This window comes from Aptenodytes patagonicus, chromosome 4, assembly GCF_965638725.1.
Source record: "Aptenodytes patagonicus chromosome 4, bAptPat1.pri.cur, whole genome shotgun sequence".
In the NCBI taxonomy this organism is placed as follows: domain Eukaryota; kingdom Metazoa; phylum Chordata; class Aves; order Sphenisciformes; family Spheniscidae; genus Aptenodytes; species Aptenodytes patagonicus.
In genome coordinates, this window is record NC_134952.1 from 6159414 (window position 1) to 6183557 (window position 24144).

A 24144-nucleotide genomic window follows, 5' to 3' on the forward strand; every position below is an offset into this window, starting at 1 on the left:
ACAATGGTTTTAGGATTTTTTTGTAGCATGTACTTCGTTGATTTTTGTCTGCCAAGAAGGCTGTGCAGTTCACTGCTAAGTCAAGGAAAATATGCATAGAACACTGTCCTTAACTAGTATAAAGAAGTCTGTCTTTGAAACAAAGATCTGTTTTCCAGTGAGAACTTACGCAAATTGAAATATAGTGAATACTGCCCATGATAGTAGTATTTCATAGACTTGTGCCTAGTTGCATTGCAATTTGTCTTTTGTTGTTTTTTTTAAATAGAGAATATTGTTCCAGTTATCTTTCTCTCGGTAGCTGTTTTTGCAGTTCAGTACACTTGAGCAAACTGGTGTAATTTTCTTCTGTAAGTGGCTTTTTCTGTTACAAACATTGGCAATTCATGCGTTTCGGGTGCAAGATGGGCTTTCATCTAATGCCCAGAAGCAAGTCATTGAATTTTCTTGTGTGGATCAACTCAAGTTGTTTATTATGTCCATCTTTCGCTCCTCTGCTTGAAGCGGCTAAGCTACGTGAATCAGTAACTGTAGAATATTGAACATTTCTGGATGACTCAAAATACAGAAAACAAAAGCTCTACAGGACCAGTCACCTGCCATTGTACCTCATGAAAATAAAGGTTTTATTAGGAAATTAATTCTTATATCAGGGACTGATGGTAAACCATGCTAGACAATAGCATTTTGATACCTAGTCGTTGTTGCAATCTCGGCCAAAAGCCTCATCAGAGCCAGCTTTATTAAGATCTGTATGTTAAACAATTCAGGAGTGCTGCTTTGGGAAGGCAAAGTGGGGTTAGCCATGCACACAGTCTGAGAAACAGCTCTGCCCCTGCCATTCCTCAGGTTTTGTCAGTGCCCATAGAGCTGCTAGTAGACTTTTCACCTGGTTGCACTTGTTAATGTTGGCTTGTCAAAGCGGTTTGGCATTCCTTGTTTCAGGCTTCCACTGAAGCCACATTCCTGGGGTGATACTGGCTCAGTTAAAAGTGTATGTCATACAGCTTGTACTGAAATTCATGCTCTGTTTTTAATGGCTTTCTACTTGTGCAAAGATGGCAGTCATGTGTTGTCCAGGGCACTCGTGGGGGACTGGGTAGACTCTAGTCCTTCCTTAATCGTTTGTGAGCTGACCATCCCACAGCTTAGGACCGTTATTTAGAGTTACAGGAGACAATACACAGTATTTGATTCTGTTTTTTCATAGTCCCTTGGATGTTACTTTGCTTTGGCAAGGGGCCAAGAGAGCACACTTTAGAATTGAGGGTAAAGGCTGATTGCCTTTATGGGTTTCTAGATGCCTTTTGGCACTGAGCCTTGAGACCACAGGAAGCGATGCTTTCCTTGCCCACGATCTCTCCAAGCTGTGTGCAAAGCACGGAAAGCCAACTGCTCCACACGTGGCTTCCATGTTGGGTAAACTTAAAGGGTTTAAGCTCAGTTAAGGCATCACGATACTTTCCCCAGTATTTTCCCTTTAATCTCAGCTTCATTTGAAGAGCATGGTTTAGTTGAACTGTCTAGTTATGTGGCTTCTTTTATTTTTGTTTTAAACTTGTTCAACTTTGGCTTATTTTTAAGAGCAGGGCATGCCAAAAAGTGAAACTGTAGCTTAATTAGAATTAGTGTGACCCACTGGGGATGAAAAAGAAACAGGTAGCCTTAGCGTTTGTCAGCACAGAAGAAGTTTTGGTGGTATAGCAGCATGGGTAAACTTGCTCCCTGAAAGCATAGCCTGTACCAGAGAAGTGTTTCAAGCAATATGAGTTAAACTGGTTTCCCTAATGAATTAAGTGTATTAAGAGGAGAAAGAACTGGGGTGGTGATGTAGCTTTGTCTTTGTGAGGGTTTTGCTAGCACAGCTATGGTCTTCTGAAGGGTATGTTTAATTCTCTTAATTGACATGATGTTGGTACTACTTTTAAGTGCTTATTAGAGTGTCCCCTCCAGATCAAATATGCCTGCACATACAATTACTCAGGAATAGCTTCAAGTCTGGGCCAATTTTAGTACGAATTAAAGTGTATACAGGCAACGAGTTAACTGGGAACAGGGCAAAGAAAATCAAAACAAGCCATTGGAGCAGTTTTTCCCCATATAACTAAATCAGTTAAATTGTTATAGGGGACACAGGTACAACCTTCCTAAGCATCTGAGACCTCCTGGCCTTTCTCATGTACTGAGCTGCTCCCAGACTTTCTTTAAATATCTTCTTTACGGAGTATTCCCATATTTAACTAACTGTGTGATCTAGTCCAGTTAAAATCCTTCTTTTTAGGCCATTAGTCAAGTGTTTCTGACGTTGTGCTCTATTTGAAGTGGACTGAAAACCCAATGAAGAGTCTCTGTCTTTGTTTTTAAAGTCCAGGTACTCTTATAGTAATACTTTATAAGTCCAGGAGAGCAATACTTCTGTAAGTAGGAAGGTTTAGATGGCTTTACAGCATTGCTTTGAAGCCACAGTGAGGTACAGTGTGATTCAGTGGATGAACATTGGTTCCTTCATCTTGTGCTGCATGTGAATATTAAAGTGGTTGATGTTTTGTGTAAGCAAAGACATGCAAATATATCTTGTCCTAACTACTGGATGATTTTTGTCTTTTGCTCTTTCCGTTTAGATGACATTTTAGATGAGGCAACAAGGAAAGACCTTTTCACCGACACTTTCTGTAAGGTCTGCGGGGCAGTGCTGCAGTTTGAGTCTCAAAGGATGTCACACTATAAGGTAGGCTAGAAAGGAGAATTTCTCCTAGCAAGCACTGGGGCTTTGCTTTGTTTGGGGTTTCTACGTAGTGTATAAAAGACTTTTTATAGTGTGTTTCTCAAGGCTTATGCTAGACTTAGACATTAACCAGGCTTGAATGTGAAAGTTGTGGGTTCAGTATAGTGAAGGGCAATCACCTGCATATTGCAGCGTGATTTTAGAAGGAACTGAGCAGGTTCAGGCCATGCTGCATATGGGATTGAAGCAGAACTGTACCACGTGAGCCAGAACATATGTATGGCACAGGGCAGTGCTAGCTATTGAGGATCGAGGTCATGCCTTCTGATGCCTCACCCAGCAATACGCACGTGCTGCTCTGTGCACCAGTGTCTGCTTGAGGTAGGTTGTATGAATCATGCTGAGGGCATTTCTTGGAATAACTGTGTGCCTTGGGATATTGCTGTAGACATGGGAAAGCGTGCTTTATTTTGAAACTTGATCTTGAGGGTTTGCAGGCACAGACATTTCTGTCTTTTTCTTTCTTCTTGCAAAAGTTAAAGTTTACATGTCAGTTGCTGTCAGGAGTCTTTCTTGCTATTCACATTATGAAGACTCAGGTCTTGCAAGGTGTTGTATTTCCTTATTTTGATTTAACTTAAGCAGCAGTTGTACTGTCAGAACGTCACAGAGTTCAGACCCTCAGTTTGATTTTGTTTCTCGGATCAAAATCCAATTGAGGATAATAGATGCAATTGTAAAGTTACCTGACTTCACCATTACAAAATGAATTAATGGAAATAACTGACTCTTCTCAGTTGTGCTTGGATTGTCTAGCCAGGTATGATGGGTCCTTTTTCTCTTTGATAATATTGTTATAATATCCTGCACTGCTCCTCAGAATCCTTAAAAGACATCTGAAAAGCATTAGGTCAGAGAAGACAAGTTACTTGTTTTGCTTTGTAGGTTACCACTGTATAGTGTGGCATGTAGGTAAGGACATTACAAGTGCAAGACTTTGAAGGTTATGAGTTCAGAGAGCATCTAAGAATTAAAAAATAATTGCAGCTGAGGGAAATATATGTTAACACCCAATTTTAGGTACCTGGACTATTGTATCCTCAGTAGAAAGGTGTAGAAATCTCCATTGACTGACCCCAAGCTGGAGATTCTTTAACTCAGCTTCCAGGGAAACCTGTTTCTCTCTACTGACTGTACAGGGAGACTAGGCTTTTTATTTCGGAAGGTAAGTTAGGTCCTGCTGCCTGTTACTCTTCTGTGCCACAACACGGGACAGCCTTGATGTCAAGCGCCCAGGCTTAGTGGTAAAGGAACACAGCAGACTTGCTCTGTGGCATGGCTGCGTTCCTTTCCTTACCTATTTTAGCATCCTTGTTTGTAAGGAGGCATGTCAGGATTTTTGGTTTCTCAAAGAGTTGAGAGTAGATGACTCCAAGGGCTACTCGAGGCAAAATGTTATAAGTAATGCTAAGTACTGTATTATTGGTTAAAGTATAGTGTTGTTACATGAGCTGGCGTTTGTCCGCTTGTGGCTCTGCTCTATACAAATACAATTTGGCAAACGTTGAAAGCAGTTTTTGATGGATGAAGTCCCAGTCACTGGATAAATCACTGCTTGGATCCTTGTTACTGAAACAGGAATAATTCTAGTTTGCCCTTTCCCAGGGCAAAAAGCATGCTCAGAAAGTTCGTCTTTACATCCAAATGCATGGTGAGAAAGATGGGAGGCAGGAGCATGGCAAACAGAAGAAAACGGATTGTGTCAATTTTCAGGTGACTATTCCTCTTCATGGCTAAATAAAATGTTTCCTTGTATACTTCAGTGAATGCTTGTAACTGAGCTTGCCCTTGCGTGGTTTCAGACGGATGGGAGCGGAGTACTGGACAAAAACAAATACTGCAATCTCTGCAACGTGATTTTTACTTCCCCAGTTGTTGCTTTGTCTCACTATTTGGGAAAGATCCACGCTAAAAAGCTGAAGCAATTATCAGGAGACCAAGCCCACATGCCAGCACAGACCATGCAGCCTGTTTCTGGTAAGAACTAAATAGTTTGCTTTGCATGTGTTTTCCTGTCACTCTCTGAGACAAGTATAGCGAAGTATCTTCCTACACTTGCCATGTCTCTATGCCTTTCTATTCTGCCGAAGTTGTGGAACTGTCTTATGGTAACTCCTTAGGTGAATAAACAAGGATACTACCCTGTGCAACTGAAGCCATGGAACCTTGCTTTCAAATTCCCTATCTTTCATTGACTGGAACTAAAGGCAAATATTTCTGTTTTTTTATTAATGAAAGGTGTTTATTGCTGTTCTGAGAATTCACTGCAGTCCCAACAAGATGTTCCTCTGATAAAGTAATATGATAAGAAATTAAAAAACAATTAGTCCATGAGCAACACTTAACTGGTGTTAGTCCTGTACAAGTTGCTGAACCGTTTTTAAAGATGGGGCATAGTGTATGTGCTCTGAATCACCCTCTGCAGGGTACATCTGTCTTCTTGGACTGTATAAGGACGTTAGAGTGACCAGCCATCAAACGCAGCTGATTTTTAGGTATTTAATGGTGGGGTTTCTGAATATTCCAGGGTTGTGTTCCTTATCAGTCTGTACTTTCATATCCTTGCAAGGATTAAGATATTTTATAGTCTCTGGCAAGTAGTTCAGCACCCAACAGACTGTTCTACTTTCTATCTTTGTAGTTCTGCAGTCACCTGTTTTGCTCTATGGAATTGTTTTAGCCTTTCCTTTGCTGTGCTGTCAGCAGATGTATCCTCTACTTGCATGTCTCCAGCTTTACAGAAGCCATCAGCTGAGAAGCCCTTGCTGCCTTCAAAAGCTGAAGAGTCTTCGTCATCCTCCAACACAAGGTTGAAGTTAAATGATCCAGACAAGTACTGCAAGCTCTGCTGTGCTCCCTTCAATAATCCACTTGTGGCTCAGCAGCATTATGTTGGTAAGAAACACAAAAGAAACGAAGCACGGAGAAAGATATTGGAGGAGCTGGGAGACAAAGCTGTCCCTGCAGAATCCAGCACAAATGGTAAGCAGAACATGAGCAAGTGTTACAATCTCTTGAGTGTAGCTCGAGTGCTCTGATTTGTTCAAGGAACTGCTCTGATGTGTGCAAGAAAATGGTAGTCTTCTCCTGTATTACAGATAAAGTTCATTTCTTCCTTTCTGTTTGGTCTATGAACTGCTAAAGTTCTGTCTCTGACAGCTGTAGGCTGGAAAACATTTCTTACTGATTTGGAGACCCAAATCCAGTCCTCACTGAGTTCTGTGGTCAAATTCAAAGGATCCTAGAAAATAGCCCAGTCCCCTAAATCTAAGGCCAGGATCAGTTGTATCTGTGTCACTCTTAAGATGTTCATCCACCTTGTTCTTAAAAAACGTCTGTGCTGGAAACTCCACAACTTCCATAAGGAACATCCCCCAGGACTTCTTGATCTTAAAACCTTCTACTGACATTGAACTCAGCTCTCTCTGACCACAATATATTTTTTTGCTGTGCACAGAACAAGAAGCAGACACAAGAATTGAATCATTTGTTTCCTTTTTGTCACATTCTTTAAATAATTGAAAACTGGTGTCATGGCTTCCCTTAATCTTTTATTCATGAAACTGGTTGTTGTAATTATGTCAATCCTCCCACATAAGGAAATTTGTTTCCTAAACAGTCATTGTTCTCTAGCCTCCCATCGGGACTGTCTTCAGCTCAAGCACTGTGTGCAAAGCCAAGGCCCTGTTGCTGTGCAACTTCCCTTAATTTTGAGGGGGCATCATCTGGTCCTGTGCAACAGAACTGTCAATCCTTTCTTTAGTAAGGAATTCAAAATCCTACCTGATAATCAAAAGTCATTGTTAGTATCAAACAGCTCTCATTAAGTCATGCTATAATTTAAACAAAATAATACATTTTGATGCAAAGCAATAGCCCATTGGAATTAATGCTGCATTTTGCTAATGGATGAAGCTCTTGGGTTTGCATGGGGAAAAAGGTTACTCACTGGTTTCAGAATATTTAGGTCTATGGATGACACAGCTTGTAGAGAGGAGAAAACGACAACCTAGAAAACACAAGGGTTTTCCTCATCTGACCTTACCTTATATTTGCCTGAGGCTCCATGTACCGTATTCATAATGTACTGTATCGACAATTCCCTCAGCATCTTCACAGGGTTGAACCAACACTGCATGAACATTTGAGCAGGTAATATTTAAACTGATCTTATTTTAATTAAATCTGGACTGACTGGATTGGTATCTGTTGGTGCTTGCTTTGGGTGTCAGGTATTTACAATAGTATTTAATTTTTCAGTACAGTTCATTCTCATCAGCACTTGACAACAGTTTACTGGAATTATCTTGGATCACTTCAGTCATCAGAAATACTCTTTGTTAATGTTTAAACCGTGGTTACACTGCAACTGTACACCTCACCAGCTCCCTTCATAAATACTATTCTAGTGTAAAATTGCAGCAGTGACTTTATATCTGTCTACAAGTGTCATTTGTGGGAACATTATGTTAGGACTCTTGCATGGGATGGGATTGTGATGTGCTTTGAGTTTTGCCTTTCATTTGTAGTCTCTGTAACCTACAGGTTCCTTGTTTTCAGCAGTTGGTGTTGGTTATTACATGTGCCCCATATGTAACATCGCACTTACATCTATAGAAACATACCAGTCCCACGTGCAAGGAAATAAGCACCGGATTAAGTAAGTCAGTAAGTCTTTTGTTGCTATTCCTGTGTAGTTTGTACTTTCAAACTTTTTCATTAGCCCTGTTGTCTGCTGTTAAGTGACTTTGACTAGTTCATGGATTTTTTTGTTTTGGTTTGGGTTTTTTTTTGTTGCTTGGTTTACTGGTTTAAAGGGGCACTGTCCATTTAAACATCATACTTGTGACTGAAATTCAGCCTTAGAGTTCCCACAGTTGCATCTTCAATGACAACCCACAGGGGAAAGGTCCTGAAACCTGTACAGTTTTCCCACTTACTTTGCTATCTGGGGGTAGCAGTACCTGTTTTGGTACAGAATCTTTAGTGCTCGGTCTAGAAGGAAATGGTCTGAACTTAAAGATTCCTATTGACAGGGCAAAGAAGACCTTAATCCCGAAAAGTGCCAAGTCTCCCATCAATTGTGTTGCTTTCAGGATTCATCAACATGCATCTTACATTTGGCATAAGATCATTTACGGGATAGATGATAGCTCTTGCACTTCCCCTTTTACCCAGAAGAGGGCTTGTAGACTGTGTTAATTGCAGAATGGATATTGTGGTGACTTAAGATGTACTTTTTAGAGATTGCTGTGCAAGTAGGCTAAATATCAAAATTGCTTACATGTTAAGCATTTTGATAAGACATATTTTAAGTGAAGGCGCAATAATAATATAACCATGAGACTGATGTAGAACTGATGTGATTTTAAGTGTTTGTTTAGTCAACAGCATTAGAGTCCCGAAAAACAGGAATATAGGGAACTGCTACAGGCCTACCTATAGTTTAACAAAATGAATGTATAAAGCTGGTGAATTAAGGCAGAACAAGATACATTTAAGGGATGGGTCTTCGGAGCTGCCCTTCCCACAGGGGATATCTTTATCATCTAACCGCTTTATCTTCCAGCCTGAGGAAAGGGAGAGTAGAATATAAAATGATAAGTAGTTTTGCCTTGGGAGCACACTTATCTTGTTTGGGGTTTTTAGTAATCCAGGTTGGTTGTTTCTGTTCTGTTTTGTTTCTGCTGTGGAGTCACACAGTTTGCCTGAAATTACTGGACTGCAACTGTTCTATAGAATGAATCTCATAAAGAAATCAGTAACTTTATTACTTGACAGTCGGTATATAATGTAATTGCTTCTTATCTGCAGCTAATTGGAGATTAGTTAATAAGAGCAAATCTTAAATTTTCATTTTACAAAGTAGTTTTAAAAATGTATGCAATCATTTTAAAAGCATCTTATTCTTGCAGCGCCCTAGGTCACAAGAAACTCATTTGGTCTTCATGAAGTTATTCCAGACTTTCAGTTTTCACAAAGAGTAGAATCTGTTCCCTGTAACATCAGCTTTACAGATGTGATTGTGTGTAACAGAGCCCATGTAGTTACACAGAACAGCACGCTTGAAATATGTTCTTTTTCTAACCTGGAAATGCAATCTTTTTTAACTCAACAGATGCTAAACAAATTGGTCAGTATTAATAACTAAGCCTTTCTATCCAATTTATGCAGAGAAACAGTGCTTGTCAATCTCATGAAGAAATCGAAGAAAACACATGACTCCTTTCAAGATGAATTAACAGATTACATTAAAGTTCAGAAAGCTAGAGGTCTAGAGCCAAGAAGGTATTTAGGAAAAGCAGAAGACGAAGAGTTTCAAGATAAAAACATTGAAGGAGGAGGTGACCTTGGTGAGGTTGTATCTTCAAACTTCAAGTGTGAACAAGGCCAGCATTCCAGCCTTTTCTCAGAAACCCAGTCACCTACAAATAGTGGGGAAAATAGATCGCCAAGCTGGCCATCAGCTTGTGAGCACGCACTAGAAAAGACACCTGATTGTTGCTATAACAAGGGATACTGTAAAGAAGAGCAAGCATCTGACGTGGTCACCATCAGAGATAAGAGCTTCAGCCTATCGGTTGCAGAATCTAAAGACTGCTACAAACTTATGTTTGCTGAAACTTCTACCAGCTCTTACAGAAAAGAACAGATATTTCAGATAAAACATTTTGAGGAGGAAAAATACATCAGTGAAGAGCTGAAGTATGGGAAAGAAGCCACAAAGCAGAAAAGAAAAGAAAATATTGAAGGTGTAGATTTTGGAAAAGAAAATCAGAAGCAAAAGAGAATTAAATTTGACGTAGACTTGGTAAATGAGAAGAAATCAAGACCTTATAAAGATAAAAGAGTTAAAGAAAACTTTGCTGAGAAAGAGAGCAAAAAGCACAAAAAGGGTAAAAAGAAGCCACAGATAGATGGCAAAAGAGAAGAGGAGCTACTTTGGGATGAATCTGTTTTGGGATATTGATAAAGGTTTCACTTAGCTTTAAGAAGTTGATTCTGTTTGTAGACTCACTTAACTGTTTTGTTGTATACTATGACTTTTTTTTTTCTTAAGCAAAGTTTTTGTTCCAATGTGGAAGCAAGAAAAAGCCTGTCTTCCAAAACTTTTGGGCAGTAGGTAGGCATCAATTTTTAATCATCTTATGCATACAGCAGCAGTGATGTGAGTTTGAAAGTCTGTAATCTCTTCTGGAATATACAACAAATAAGGGTCAGTAGCTTGCAGAATACTGTTGGATTTTGACCAAAATGTATAGCTTCTTTCTGATATTAATGGTGCCTACTATTGAGGTTTCTCTTACTCTTATAGGAAAGCACATAAACTCATAAGATAAATAAGGGGACTACAGTGTTCCCGGCCATGTCTGTAACCATTTCTCTGACAGATTTAAAAGGAGAATGTGAAAGGCTTTTGATTCCAGATCTTATTTGCTGTTGGGGTTTTTTTGGGTTTGGTTTGGTTTTTTTGTCACCCAGTTCTGAGTGGAAAATTAGTCTATTAAACATGCAACTGGTTGTCAGATGTACATTGTCTAGTAGATTTTTCTCATTGTAATCCTGATTTTTAGTTTAATTTAGGAAACACAGAAAAGGTGCAATATGCAAAATCAGTTGCTAACATGAGGCTACTTTCTGCTTCATTCACTCAAAGTAATGTACAGAAGGAATGTTAGAATGAAGCTAGATTTGTGATCCAAACAACACCCTGAAAAATCAGTTACAGCTTTGTATTTCCATTTTAAATGTCGTGTCACCAGATCTTCGTTCACAATATGGATTTACATTATTGTGGCACGAGCACTGATGTCCTACATATGTGCAATTAATTGAGAAACTTAGATGATGGGGTTCAAGCTCTTGTGTTGCTCCCAGGACTCTCAGATGAGACCTTCAGTGAGCCATGGACACTGGAAACGCATCAGTCTCTACAGGGCCTGGGGCAGGCAGGCTGTCCAAGAGGAAGAGGGGAATTGCAATGTCTGCCTGCACTGTGCAGATCTGGGGTTGTGTAGAGGATTTGAAGCCTGTCTGATGTCTTACTGAAAGCTGCTGAACTGAGTAAATACAGTTAAGTTCTGAAAAGCGATCATTTAAAAGCAATTTCTTAAGACACCATTTAGTATCTCTCTTATTGCCTTCAGGTTGCAAGAAAGCTTTTTCTGAGCCTTGATGTGGGATCTGAAAGCCATCACGCTGTTGAGTCGCACCACTTAGACTGAGTTTTCCACTGGGTTAGTCTGTTTGTAGAGGCACCTGTGCTGAACTGCTGCTCTTGGTAAATCTGCCCAACTGAAATTTTCTGTTGTGGGTGGTTGTGGTGTGGGATGGAGTAGAGACCAGGGCCCTCAAGCCTTGAATTCTGTCGGTTTTGTCTTAGTTTTAGTTTTGTGGGTGTAAGAAGTAGGTTGAAAAGCCCTGAAAATAATGTAGTCTGCTGTGTTTTTTAAGGATTTGTGTTTTGTGGTTGATTGCAATCTTGGATTTATATTTTTCCTGCTGCCGATAAAGTTATAAATCTGAGTAGTTAGCATCTGAGCTGTCAAGTTACTTAGTCCATCCTCTAACAGGCAAGTGTAACTAGATACATGTACAACTGAACAAAGTTGAGCAGCAACATGTAGGTGCCAGTAACAGTTCATTGGTCAGGAGTCTCAGGGACCTGAACTCAGAGGTCCATGGGGATTCAGCTTTAAGTTCAAAGTGTACATAGGGTCCTTGTTCTGGTCCCCTTTTCTAATCTCACCTGATCTTTGTTTCAGGCTGATAACGCCTCTGCTTTCTTCAGTGGTTCTTTTTCCTCTCAGGAGCTACAAGCCTTTCTGTGTCCTTCCAAGGACTCTTTCCCTGGCTTTCCTTAGCCCCTGCTCGTCTAATGAGGGAGTCTCAAGTCACACATTAATAACTGCTTTTCTCATTATTTTCTTGGAAAGAGAGCAGATTCAATCATAACTTACTTATGCTGACTGTTGATGACAGTTGTGAGCTGTTGTAAACTGCCAACTGCAGGCTGCTTGTATTGTCCTACAGTGTAACTGGGGAGTTTTTTAAGCACTCTCTCCTGTATATACTCTTTGCTGTGAGAATAACGTGGGCAACACTGCAGCTTGTCTCCCATGTAAGACAAATAATGACTTTCTCTTCTCCCAGGACACCTAGTTTAGCAAACCTTAGGGCATTGTAAGACCCCTTTGATATTTCTGCCACTCTGTCAAATAGGGCTGTACAAATATGGCCAGTGTCTTTCACAGTTACTAGTAAGGAACCCTTGCTCCAATATGGTCACATACGCTGCCTTTCCTTAGGAAGTCAGTCTAAGAAAACGATTAGACCTCCAGCAGACGGAAAGGCCATGGTGTAGTACTCTGCTTGTACACAGGGAACAGACTAATTGAAGGGAGATAAGCACCAGTTTACTTGCTTTTGAAATGAGTTGCGCTTTTGGAAGTCAGGAGAATCATAGAATCATAGAATCATTGAGGTTGGAAAAGACCTCTAAGATCATCGAGTCCAACCGTCAACCCAACACCACCACCCACTAAACCATGTCCTTAAGTGCCACATCTACACGTCTTTTAAATACCTCCAGGGATGGGGACTCAACCACTTCCCTGGGCAGCCTGTTCCAATGTTTAACCACTCTCTCAGTAAAGACATTTTTCCTCACATCCCATCTAAACCTCCCCTGCCGCAACTTGAGGCCATTTCCTCTCGTCCTATCGCTTGTTACTTGGGAGAAGAGACCGACCCCCACCTCGCTACAACCTCCTCTCAGGTAGTTGTAGAGCACGATGAGGTCTCCCCTCAGCCTCCTTTTCTCCAGGCTAAACAGCCCCAGTTCCCTCAGCCGCTCCTCATCAGACTTGTTCTCCAGACCCCTCACCAGCCTCCTTGCCCTTCTCTGGACACGCTCCAGCACCTCAACGTCCTTCTTGTAGTGAGGGGCCCAAAACTGAACACAGTATTCGAGGTGCGGCCTCACCAGTGCCGAGTACAGGGGCACGATCACTTCCCTACTCCTGCTGGCCACACTATTTCTGATACAGGCCAGGATGCCATTGGCCTTCTTGGCCGCCTGGGCACACTGCCGGCTCATGTTCAGCCGGCTGTCGACCAGCACCCCCAGGTCCTTTTCCGCCAGGCAGCTTTCCAGCCACTCTTCCCGAAGCCTGTAGCGCTGCATGGGGTTGTTGTGGCCCAAGTGCAGGACCCGGCACTTGGCCTTGTTGAACCTCATCCAGTTGGCCTGGGCCCATCGATCCAGCCTGTCCAGGTCCCTCTGCAGAGCCTTCCTACCCTCGAGCAGATCAACACTCCCGCCCAACTTGGTGTCATCTGCAAACTGACTGAGGGTGCACTCGATCCCCTCATCCAGATCATCGATAAAGATATTGAACAAGACCGGCCCCAAAACTGAGCCCTGGGGAACACCGCTCATGACCGGCCGCCAACTGGATGTAACTCCATTCACCACAACTCTCTGGGCCCGGCCGTCCAGCCAGTTTTTGACCCAGCGCAGAGTACACCTGTCTGAGCCATGAGCCGCCAGCTTCTCTAGGAGAATGCTGTGGGAGACGGTGTCAAAGGCCTTGCTGAAGTCCAGGTAGACCACATCCACAGCCTTTCCCTCGTCCACTAGGCGGGTCACCTGGTCATAGAAGGAGATCAGGTTGGTCAAGCAGGACCTGCCTCTCATGAACCCGTGCTGGCTGGGCCTGATCCCCTGGTTGTCCCGCTCATGCCTTGTGAGCGCCCTCAAGATGAACCGCTCCATCATCTTCCCCGGCACCGAGGTCAGGCTGACAGGCCTGTAGTTCCCCGGATCCTCCTTCCGGCCCTTCTTGTAGATGGGCGTCACATTGGCAAGCCTCCAGTCGTCCGGGACCTCCCCCGTTAACCAGGACTGCTGATAAATGATGGAGAGTGGCTTGGCAAGCTCCTCCGCCAGCTCCCTCGGCACTCTCGGGTGGATCCCATCCGGCCCCATAGACTTGTGAGAGTCCAGGTGGCGTAGCAGGTCATTGACTGCTTCCTCTTGGATTATGGGGGGTTCATCCTGCTCGCCGTCCCCGTCTTCCAGCTCGGGGGGCCGAGTACCCTGAGGATAACTGGTCTGCCTGTTAAAGACTAAGGCAAAGAAGGCATTGAGTACCTCAGCCTTTTCCTCATCCTCAGTGACAATGTTCCCCTCTGCATCCAATAAGGGATGGAGATTCTCCTTGGCTCTCTTCTTGTCATTAATATATTTGTAAAAACTTTTTTTGTTGTCTTTAACGACAGCGGCCAGATTGCGTTCTAGCTGGGCTTTTGCCTTTCTCATTTCTTCTCTGCACGACCTAACGAGATCCCTGTACTCTTCTTGAGTCGCCTGCCCCTTCTTCCACAAGTGGTAAACTCTCCTTTTTTCCCTGAGTCCCAGCAAGAGCTCCCCGTTCAGCCAGGCCGGTCGTCTTCCCCGCCCGTTCTTCTTACGGCGTACAGGGACAGCCTGCTCCTGCGCCTTTAAGACTTCCTTCTTGAAGATCGTCCAGCCTTCCTGGACCCCTTTGCCCTTCAGGACCGTCTCCCAAGGGACTCTCTCAACCAGCGTCCTGAACAGGCCAAAGTCCGCCCTCCGGAAGTCCATGGTTGCGGTTTTGCTGCCCCCCCTCCTTACTTCACCGAGAATGGAGAATTCTACCATTTCATGGTCGCTAAGCCCAAGACGGCCTCCGACCACCACATCTCCCACCAGTCCTTCTCTGTTTGTAAACAGCAGGTCCAGCGAGGCACCTCCCCTGGTAGGCTCACTTACCAGCTGTGAAGGAGATTAACAGCTCTGAAAATACAGTAAAAGCATGAACTGGCAGAACAGGGAGATGGTTTTGGTTTTTTCAGTGACCATTCTCAAACCTTTACTTGAACTCCATACCCTCCTCGCCCACCCACTGGAAAGTGGTTGCACAAACTATGTAGAATAGCTCTAAACAAAGTTTCTTGGTATCAAACGTGAAAGATAAGATCCCAAAAGAAGTGTTCGTGCCACATTTTGATTAAACAATGATTAATCTATGATGTAAATGCTGCAAATGAGACATAGCAGATTCTCATCTAGCAGAAGTGACTTATAGCTCTAATTTAGGTAAGTGATAGCCAATTTTCTAAGGTCCTAAGTAATGATTATTGTTCGTGTGTTTCCCAGTTGCCTTGTTCCTAGCCTTCCACATTTGTGCCAATAGTTATCTACATATCTAGACATTTTAAAATACTAGGAACAGAGATTGATGACTTTATTTACCCTTTACTGTAAATACATCTTTTTTCACTTCTTAGTAGCAAACGAATCCACACTGTCTGTAATGAAAGCTAATTCTGCTCATCTGTTCCTCCCATTAAAACTACCAAAGCATTACAATTCTGATTTGAGAACAAATGAAATCACAGATCTTTCTGTCACATCTGAGGAGATAGACTTGCAGATCTGACTGTAGACCTCTTGGAGTCAGTGGTGTTTTATGCAGGTAGAGGGATCCTCTGTGAAGGCCCAACAGCACTAAATTTGATCTGTCTCCTCTTTCAGTAAACCTGTGTGCTGCTTGCTTTGTGAAAGAGCTGCTGTATATGAAAAAGGCAAGCTAAAAATGCGTTGATGTAGCTGAGCACAGAAACAAGGTTAAACCCGCTGTTTAAGGCTGGGCTTAAGTGAAGACTCCTGCATTTCAATTTTTGCTCTCTCCATGGTTCACCAGATCAGCTGGGTCAAGTACTGAATTCTTCCAAGGCCTCTTTTTTTCACCTGCAAATGGTGCAAAGGGGACGCTGGCAGATTTATCCTGCCCGGGATGTGTCCCTGAAGCAGACTGCTGCTGCCAGTTTCCCCTCCTTTCTCTTGAAGGTTACCATCCCTGGGACATCCTCGTGTCCCCGCATCCGCTATTCTCATTCACAGGCAAACAGATCAGCTTAAACTCTTTGTAAGGGCAGCTGACGTTACAGGGGGGCAAGGCCACCCTTCTGCTGGAGCAGGAATAACAAGAAATGCCTGAAAGCATTGCAATTGCTTATTCAATGAACACGTAATAGAGCCTAGATACTCACCTCTAAAAGCAGGTGTCATGTTCAGTGTCCTATGAAGAGCGGCGTGAACGTGCTTTTCTGCAAAATACTGTCACTTTTTTATAGTTTGTTTTCCTTTTTATGACTTTTTATACTTTGGTTTCATGACTGGCTGCGATATCTGAAAAATTTGTAGTGAGATCCTAGTGTGAGGTCTGTCTGAAAAAGGCCACAACTGAAACAGGACATCTCTTTCTGCGTCCTGTGAAGTGAGCAAGAAGTGTTTTCACAGTGGAAGGTTCTCATTTGAAATCTTGCGATAAAAGGGAGAACCACTGAAGTCGCCTTGCATGCCCTGAACTCAGGCTGTGGTTTCAGTGAGGCACACTGGGAACGCTAACACCTGGCAAGTTAACTTACCGTTGGCCTATGAGACATATCCTCGTCATATCTAACCTGCTAACTTGTCCAAGCATTATTTCTATAAATATTGAGAGGCATTCAGCTGAAATCAGTGTAAATCAGCTGAATGCAACGCCTTGAGCTGCATCTCAAATTTACCATGTATCTGTGGAATCAGATTACAGTGTAAAACTGTTGTTTGAGCTAGTTAGAGGGCTATTACAGTTTAATTAAATTGTTACTTTTTTCAGCATAGAGCTCTTGGCCAGCACTGCCATCCAACAACACGGAAGCTGACAGTGTGCTTAATGGCTGTGTTTATCAGTCAGAACACCAAGATGAAAGCATCTAGGGTGAGGACTGGGAGATCCGGATTCTCTTTCCAGCCTTTCCACAAGCTTCTCATGTGATTTACAACTGCCAGGAATGTGGTGCCAGACAAGCTCTTCCAGCTGCAGCTTTTTTAACCTTAACATATTACAGCTTCTGGTTCTTCTTCACATCCACTGGTGGAAATGACCTGAGGGAGGAGATGACAGCCCTGTCAGATCTGCTGGTGTCTTTCCAGCTGTACCTGTTTCCTATCCTGCTTATATTTTCAGAGTGAGGTGGTGAGCAGCTAGGCGCAGTATCTTTTTAACCCTGACTGGCTGTAGCGGTTCTTGACTATACCCTTAAACTGGTGATGAATGCAGGTATGGCAAAAATGGGTCACAAAAAATTAATAAATAGGAAACCATAAATAGGTACAGTGCCATAAATCTTTCTGTGGGAAAGCTTTGGAAAAAGAGCAACAGTGTTCCTCGTCTCCAAATAAGCTACTGTCCTTTATTTCAAAGAGCTCGATTTACAGTTGAAAGCAATGAAGTGCTATTTCAACAAATTATTTTTGGCAGAGCAAAGGTTTAGGCATTGATTCCTGTTGAACCTCAAGAAAACTGTGTTTTGATTTCAGAGAGCTACAGCAAACTGCCCGTCCAGCTTTGCTCCTAGGTGTGCACTGGCAATCACTCCTGCTCCAGGGTGTAAGACTGGGGCACAGGCGTAAATCTCAGTTTCCACAAGTGACTGACATTTCCACAAGTCTTGAACACCTGCAGGAGCCTACCGTGCAACTTGTATCACAGTTGGGCTTTGTTGTAGGATTGATACTCAACAACACCAGGCAAAACCACAGATCCTCAGGTCACAGACCTTTTCTTCTTGCATTGACAGGCTCAGGTCCTTGCTATTTCTCTACTTAGGACATGAAAGTTTGAAATAAAACCAGAATCTCAATAGGGGGAATGTGAAAGAAGTGGTACATTGTATTTTTTTTTTCCCCCACAGCTGTGGGGAAAACTGAAAATCTCTGTGTGTGGGAGGGAGGGGAGATTTAAAAGAAACTTTTAAAATGAAGTAGGATTTCTTAGAATTAACAGTGAAACTCTTCACAGCAATGTTCTGAGCACTACCCTAACAAACAGTTGAACTAAAGTTGTTTTCCCCAGAGCTAAGTGCTAGGTGTTTCCAAACCATCCGCATTATAAATTCAAGCTCCACAGGCTGAACCACACTTACCGATAATATCGTGGTGTATGAGAACTATATTGACTATGACACCTCTTGCTCATAGCTAAGCTTTTTCCCTCAAAATGTTTCTTTTGGAACTGCATTATATCAGTCTCTATTGATGCTATTTCTGAGCCACAGTGGCAACACCTTCCCTTTTGTAGTCAGCAGAAATGATGATTTCTATTTCTCTTCACTCCCCCATGTCAGTGGTTAATAACACATTGAAGTACTATGATATATATACAGGTTCTCTGAGTGTTAATCAAAACTCTGAAGTCTGTGGTCTTACATTCATTTGACTTCATGTGCAAATGAAGTCCGTGCCTCGAGAGCACGATGGGAGGAGCTGTGGGGGCTTTCTGCATCAGCTCGGTTCTTTCCTACCCTGCCTTCAGCCTTTCTGAAATCTCTCTCTTGTGCTTAAAAAAAAAAATAATATCACTCTGCCTTGCTCAGCTTCACCCCAGTAAAGCTCCCTCTCTTGCTTTGCACTCCCCATGTTGCTGCAACGCCAGGAAACCGGTTGTGTCTCTGTCTGGTCAAATGAGTCACCCAGGCAAGGTGTTGTGTGACCACTGAAATGTGAGACTTCTCAGCAGCTTGCAAGATTTGGCTCTTCTGCCTACTTCTTAGAGGTCAATAGAAGTTTTGGTGCAGTAGCTTCGTGCAAGTCCAGATCAAGGGACCATGCAGGACGCACTCAGCTCACATGGGTTTCTCTCAGACAGCACCTGGGCTTGCCTTCAGCAACAACATCTGTGCATGCACCAAGGTTCCTTGGCCAAGTAGCTCACGTCAGTGGTGCCCGTGATGCAGAGGCCTCAGGGCCCCTTGGGAAGGCACCTTTTGCACCTGTATTGCGTGTAGCGTTCAAATTTGAATGTGCATCAGCAATTCCTTCACACGTGAGCTCCTTCCCTGCTCCATGCTGTCATGCTCAGGGTGGAAGAGGATACCTGGGAAGCCAATGTGGAGTCAAGACCATGATAGCAGAGTTGCATCCTCAAAGCAACATCAGACATAAAACCTACCGCATCAGACTTGATATGAAGTCTGGAGTTTGGGACCCTCTCTGAATGGTCAGCAGTTAGCGTTGCTGGCATTTGTGTCTGTTCAAGCGCTTACAGATCTGTGATATTTTTTGAAAACTCTTGGGATGAGTGTCTCTTCCCTGCTAAGTTATTTCATGTCACTCTGTGAGGGTATCTGTACTCACAGCCTAAGCAAACAGATGTACTCGTTTCTTTAGAATTGCCCTCAAAATGAGAGGATTGTATGGAAGGGGCTTTGTTTTAAGAAAAACTCTCAAATCTGACAGAGAAGGTGATGCCAGCTGCTTCACTGCCTGCCTTCCGATTTGTTTACATCTCTTTCTATTCTTCTTTTTTCTAGCTCAGTAAATGAAGAAATCAGACCGCACACACCAGCCACACTCGTTCAGGAGTGCTGGTGTGCCGACCCCGGCGCTGTGCCTGTGGTGAAGGTGTTGTGTCGCCCAGCCTGAGCAGAGCCAGCACGCTCCGTGCCGCACAGCTGCAAATAGGGGCTCACTGGGTGCGGAGTACATATGCCAGTACACAGCTTGCCTTTCATCTTTTCACTCCACGCTCAAAACAGCAAGAAGCACCAGTTGGTGAAGAAAAGGAGGCTGAGACAATACCCGCAAGCTGGCGTCCATCTTGACCTCCACTGTGTAGCCTTATCCGCTCTCCAGCGCTCATCTCATAGCTACGTCATCTTTCATTATGATTTTACTGCTCCGTGTTAGCCCTGGCAACTAACTGGGTTAAGATTATCGGTCAGGTTTATGAACAAGCATGAAGGAAGTGAAGACAGATATAACACCACTGTTGTAACAGTACTTTCTTGTTCATTGGTGGATGTGCTGTTGAGGCAAATAAGTCTTTGTTTTTTTTCTTTTTTTAGCAATGTTTTATAGAGTATTCTGATGCTGTTTGCTTAGGCAAACACAGGCAAGCAGGCATCTTTGTAGCACTACTGCAACATTTGCTAATGGAGAGCAAGGATAATGCAATGGGAGCCCTGCAGTGAGGTGTAGTGTTTATGCTTCAGAATGTGCTCATGTAGCATTTGACAAATACAAGAGACTTCAGAGGAGATCAGCAAATGGAAGCCTAGGCCGGTGTTGTCTAAGCAGTCTTGAAACTGTTAATAAATAAGCATCTATATCCCCTTGTAGGCACCTCAAAAAGGGGTTTAGTTTCGAGAACAGCTGACTACCTGCTGCTCAGTAGCACTAAAAACCAAAGACAGTCCAATGAACTGCCTAAAAAGAGATTTGGGTGCCTTGTGTTAGGCCTCCAGGTTTGAAACTTCTGATCTTTAATCAATTTAAGGGTGGCTCTGGAAATGCTGCAGTCATTAAACTATCTAATGGCACTTACTGTTTGTTTACCTCCTCAGGGAATCTGTAAAGGTTGGTGTCTGCCCTCTCTCCCTTGGGAGCAGTTGCTGCATAAGCCATGGGGGCTTGTCTCTCTCCCCACTGAACAACACTTGGCTCTGTCAGTGAGGTGAGTCTGTCTTTGCTGCTCTCCTCTGTCCCCAGTAATGCCTGACCATATCTGGGTTTCTGAAAATATTTGTGTCAGTCCTGTATACACAGTCAAAACACGTTTGTCTTACAGAAAATACACTAAGTGCAGAGAATATTGCCATGCAAGCCTGCCTGTGTTCTTTGAATGCATTTGGAAGGATGATACTAGAATAATTTGCTGGAATTGCATGAAAAAGCTAAAGAAAGAGTTGTATTAAAGAACTGACTGTATATTGCCAATGATAGGGAATTTTACTCCCATTTTCCTTTCTTACTGTGCTTACTGTGCTGGTATCAGCCAGATCATCATTATCATACTGGACAAGCCTTCATCTCTTTGACGGGTGGAAAGGGGGAGATACATACAATGCAGGTGGCTCCAGCCGTGACTTTTATCCATACACTGTTGGTGACCGTGCATGGACCAGTGCAGCATCCATGGGCATACAGGGGACAGAGCCCATCTGGGCAGATGAGGTGGGAGGGCCAGGCCTGTAAATCTGTGTCCAGCTGCACAAACAAGTTATCAGGAGACAAAATAGGGCATGGATTTGCCAGCCAAACGTGTGCTCTTGTCCCAGGACCGGTATGAGTAACGAACTTCAGTTTGATTGAGGGAGAAGTCACTCTGTGCACACCCTGCGTACAACCCTGGAGAGAGCAGTTTCCATGGAGCAGCTGATGCGCTGTAAATTCACACCATCGCTCACCTCGTAGAGCTATGCCCTACAGCTGCTTCCTTCTCTCAGATCAGGTCACATGGTGTATCCACTGTCACTCGTGCAGATATCACCAACTTCCCATGCCTCTCGATGGAATAAAGCCTTGCATTACTTCTAGAGATGCTGGGAAGAAAGGGAAATGTAGTTGAAAGTTTCAGGGGGATGTTTTTTCCCATATCTTCTAGCCTGCACTATTGCAAGTAACCTCGTGTCTTTCTGTTCTCTTTCCAGATACCTGTGACTCTCATCCGCTGGTGAAACTGCTGAGAGCAGCTGGAGGAATGAGGGCATTTTGATTGCCCCATGCTGTAGAAGGCCTAATTCTTAATTACACTGTCTTGTGTTAGCGTTGCCAAACTCAACAGTCGTGCCAATGATAGATCTCTCTCAAAATTTGAAATTGTTTCTATTGTGTTTTATTTTTCGAGAAAATGAGTGAACCCATAAGAATTCCCTGCATTTCCCTCTGCGGGATATAACTTCAGTCATTTCACCGCTCCTAAGAGTAAACTAACTCCCTAATGAGTTATTCATGACCCCTTCTCAGCCAGGCTGATGTATATCTGATCGCTTCCTGAGTCTGCTGTGAGGAATAAATCAAGCATCTCCCTTCATGCTGAGTGCTGGCACATCACAGAATTTCTCTGGGACTCTAACAAAGCAGAAAAAAATCAACACAAGCCAGAATCTGTCCCGCATCCCAGATGAGCTACCCAGCTTTTTAGCTCTCAAACCAACTCTCCTCATTGTGCCTCTGAGCCCTGATGCTCTTCTTTATTCCGCCTCCTAAAACTCATTTCTTCCATCCTGCCCATACATAATACATCATGATCAGCCAGGATATAGCACGCTGCGCTACATCGCCCTGCGATTGCATCACTCTGTCCCTGGGGCTTTCTCGCTCTTCCCTTCTTACTGCTCTGCTATACCGGGTCGTGTCTACAGTAAATTTACAGATTGAAATAGTTGGGGCTAGTATCCAGCTTCTCTGTGAATCACCTGGTGTGCTCTGGGGTGGAGTAAAATGCTTGGGAGCAAAAGGAGCTGGGGGACGGCTTGCCTAGCCACTAAGCAGGCCTGGTAGGAGTAAAATGTTTGTTCTCAACCATAAAGGTATCTTATGGAGGTGTCACAACCAGAGCACTGCAGCAGACAGTCCAGTGCCGTATCGAGATGGAACCCTCCGGGGTATGAATCTGCCTGCTACTACTTGTGCTTTTATAGGATTCCTTTGATGCGCAGTGGCATACAAAATGCATGAGGCTTGAAGGACATCAGCACCGAGAGATTCTAAGCCAGATGTATCCCCTCTCTGTGAATGTGCAGGCACCTTGTAGGTGCTGGGTGAAGGAAGAGAGCTTTGCAACGTCCTGCTCAAAGCAGGGAGTCCTGAAGGACGATCCTGAGTGACAGTCGCACTCAAGAAGCAAGAAAACTGGTGTTAAGGAAGGTGGAAAGCACCTGGTGGAGGAAGGGGATAAAAGTTAGAGGTGGGGAAGAGGGAAGAGAGAGAGGGAAAGAGGAGAAAAAGGAGAGCCGTGGCCAAGCCTTGAGTCTGAAAGGCAAAGTTCACGCTGGTGAGTGACGTTGGTCAAAATGCTGATGATGGGTTTAGGGAGGCAGCTCTGACAGAGAGCTCTGACGGACAGACAGAAATCTGCCAGCTTCTGCCTGGCCCTGCCCGAGGAGGTACAAAATGAACCTTGACAGTCTTCAGGGCTTCAGAGGCAGAACCCCCCCAAAAATTCCAAGCTCTTTTGAATGTTTTCATGAAATTAAAGTCTGAGTTTTTTCTGAGCAACACGCTCAAGTACAAGCCTAGCCAGGGGAAAACCCAGGCTCAAATTCCTTCTGCATTTGATTTGAGCCAACGTGGGATGTAGAGGCTCAGGGTAGCCATTAGGTCTTTACCCCAGGACTGGCTCTGGAGGTGGTCCCATGCAGTCACGATCTGGATACCTCCACGTAGCCCCTCACCTTTGCTTCGGAGGAGAGAGAGACTCTCTGTGTCTGCTCACATGGAGCAAGGACCTGCTGTGGCACCTCCACGTGGCTTCAGGGCATGTCCCAAAACTGGCAGGATCCTCTGCAGCAGCAGGAAAGGTCCATCACGCCAGGTACCCAAGAGAAATAATAAAGTATCCCTGCAGTTCCATGAGACATATCCAGAGATAAGCAGGTGCTCTGCGTGGAGAACAGGCTCCTTGGGTTAAGTTATGTGTTTGGTACCTTCCTGTCCCTTGTGGGCTCTTTTTAGACTCTCCAGAGGACCCCAGCGTGTCTGGGGTTCCACCAAGGCTTATTTTTACATCACTTGTTCCACTTCAGTCAAAACTGCTTCGCAGCAGCATCTTAGCCCCTAGTTTTTCAAAAGTTAATCTGAGTTACTGCCACAGGACTAGACCAGTGGGCGTGATCTGCCCGCATCGATCTTCGCAGCCTAAAACGGAGGCAGCCAGGGCTAGCTCTGAAAACTGCTTCTTCGATCTACCTAGCTGGAGCCAAGGAAAGCGGGTCCGTTGCAGACGGGTTGGGGGTTTCCATGGGCCACAGCTTGCATGCCCTGCACAGGCAGACTCCCCTCCGCTCCAGAGCGCAGAGGACAGGAACAAAAATACCAGGGAATAAATACGATTGTATTACCCATTTGGGTGGGAAAAGCAGGCAAGTTTGGGTAAAATCTTTTACGGGATCTACTGAAACCAGTGGAAAAGCAGACAAAAACTCTGGCTCAAGGTCCTGCCCCCAGGCTGCACCCGAAGTCTATCGCAGCCGCAGCGATACTGCTGCTACCATGAAAACAGCCCTCCTCGGTTTGCGGTGATAAACAAATGACACTAAAATGGGGGGGAACTTCATGGTTTTGCAAACTTACCAAACCTACGTGCACTGTGTGCCGGCTCTGCAGAGGGCAGCAGCTCGTTGCAGCTGCAGAGGATGCTGCTGCCGCATGCAGCGGCCGTGCAGGGGTCTGCATTCAGCTAAAACCTGCGTGTAGATGTAGGAACCCCTTTCCCTGTGGCTATACCAGCATCCCGGGGCTAACCCCTGCTGTGCCACACTGTCCCAGTGCAAGTTTGGGACTG

At 43.9% G+C, this 24144-nt stretch overlaps 1 protein-coding gene across 6 annotated transcripts in view; it reads left to right on the forward strand.

Moving 5' to 3' along the window:
• The window catches only part of KRCC1 (lysine rich coiled-coil 1), a 32439-nt gene extending 10769 nt beyond the window's left edge, over positions 1-21670 (forward strand). Inside the window, exons 1-9 of one of the 6 annotated variants that reach the window (XM_076335706.1) lie at positions 2636-2728; positions 4391-4498; positions 4588-4762; positions 5519-5767; positions 7331-7445; positions 8960-9908; positions 10933-11066; positions 19172-20313; positions 21290-21670. In XM_076335706.1, coding sequence (XP_076191821.1) covers positions 2714-2728; positions 4391-4498; positions 4588-4762; positions 5519-5767; positions 7331-7445; positions 8960-9755 — 1458 coding nt within the window. In that variant the 5' untranslated portion in view covers positions 2636-2713 and the 3' untranslated portion in view covers positions 9756-9908; positions 10933-11066; positions 19172-20313; positions 21290-21670. Of the gene's footprint in view, positions 1-2635; positions 2729-3523; positions 3546-4390; positions 4499-4587; positions 4763-5518; positions 5768-7330; positions 7446-8959; positions 9909-10932; positions 11067-19171; positions 20314-21289 lie in introns of those variants that run through there. The other 5 variants (XM_076335708.1, XM_076335709.1, XM_076335711.1 and 2 more) reach the window with 5 other exon arrangements.
• The last annotated feature ends 2474 nt before the right edge of the window (positions 21671-24144 follow it).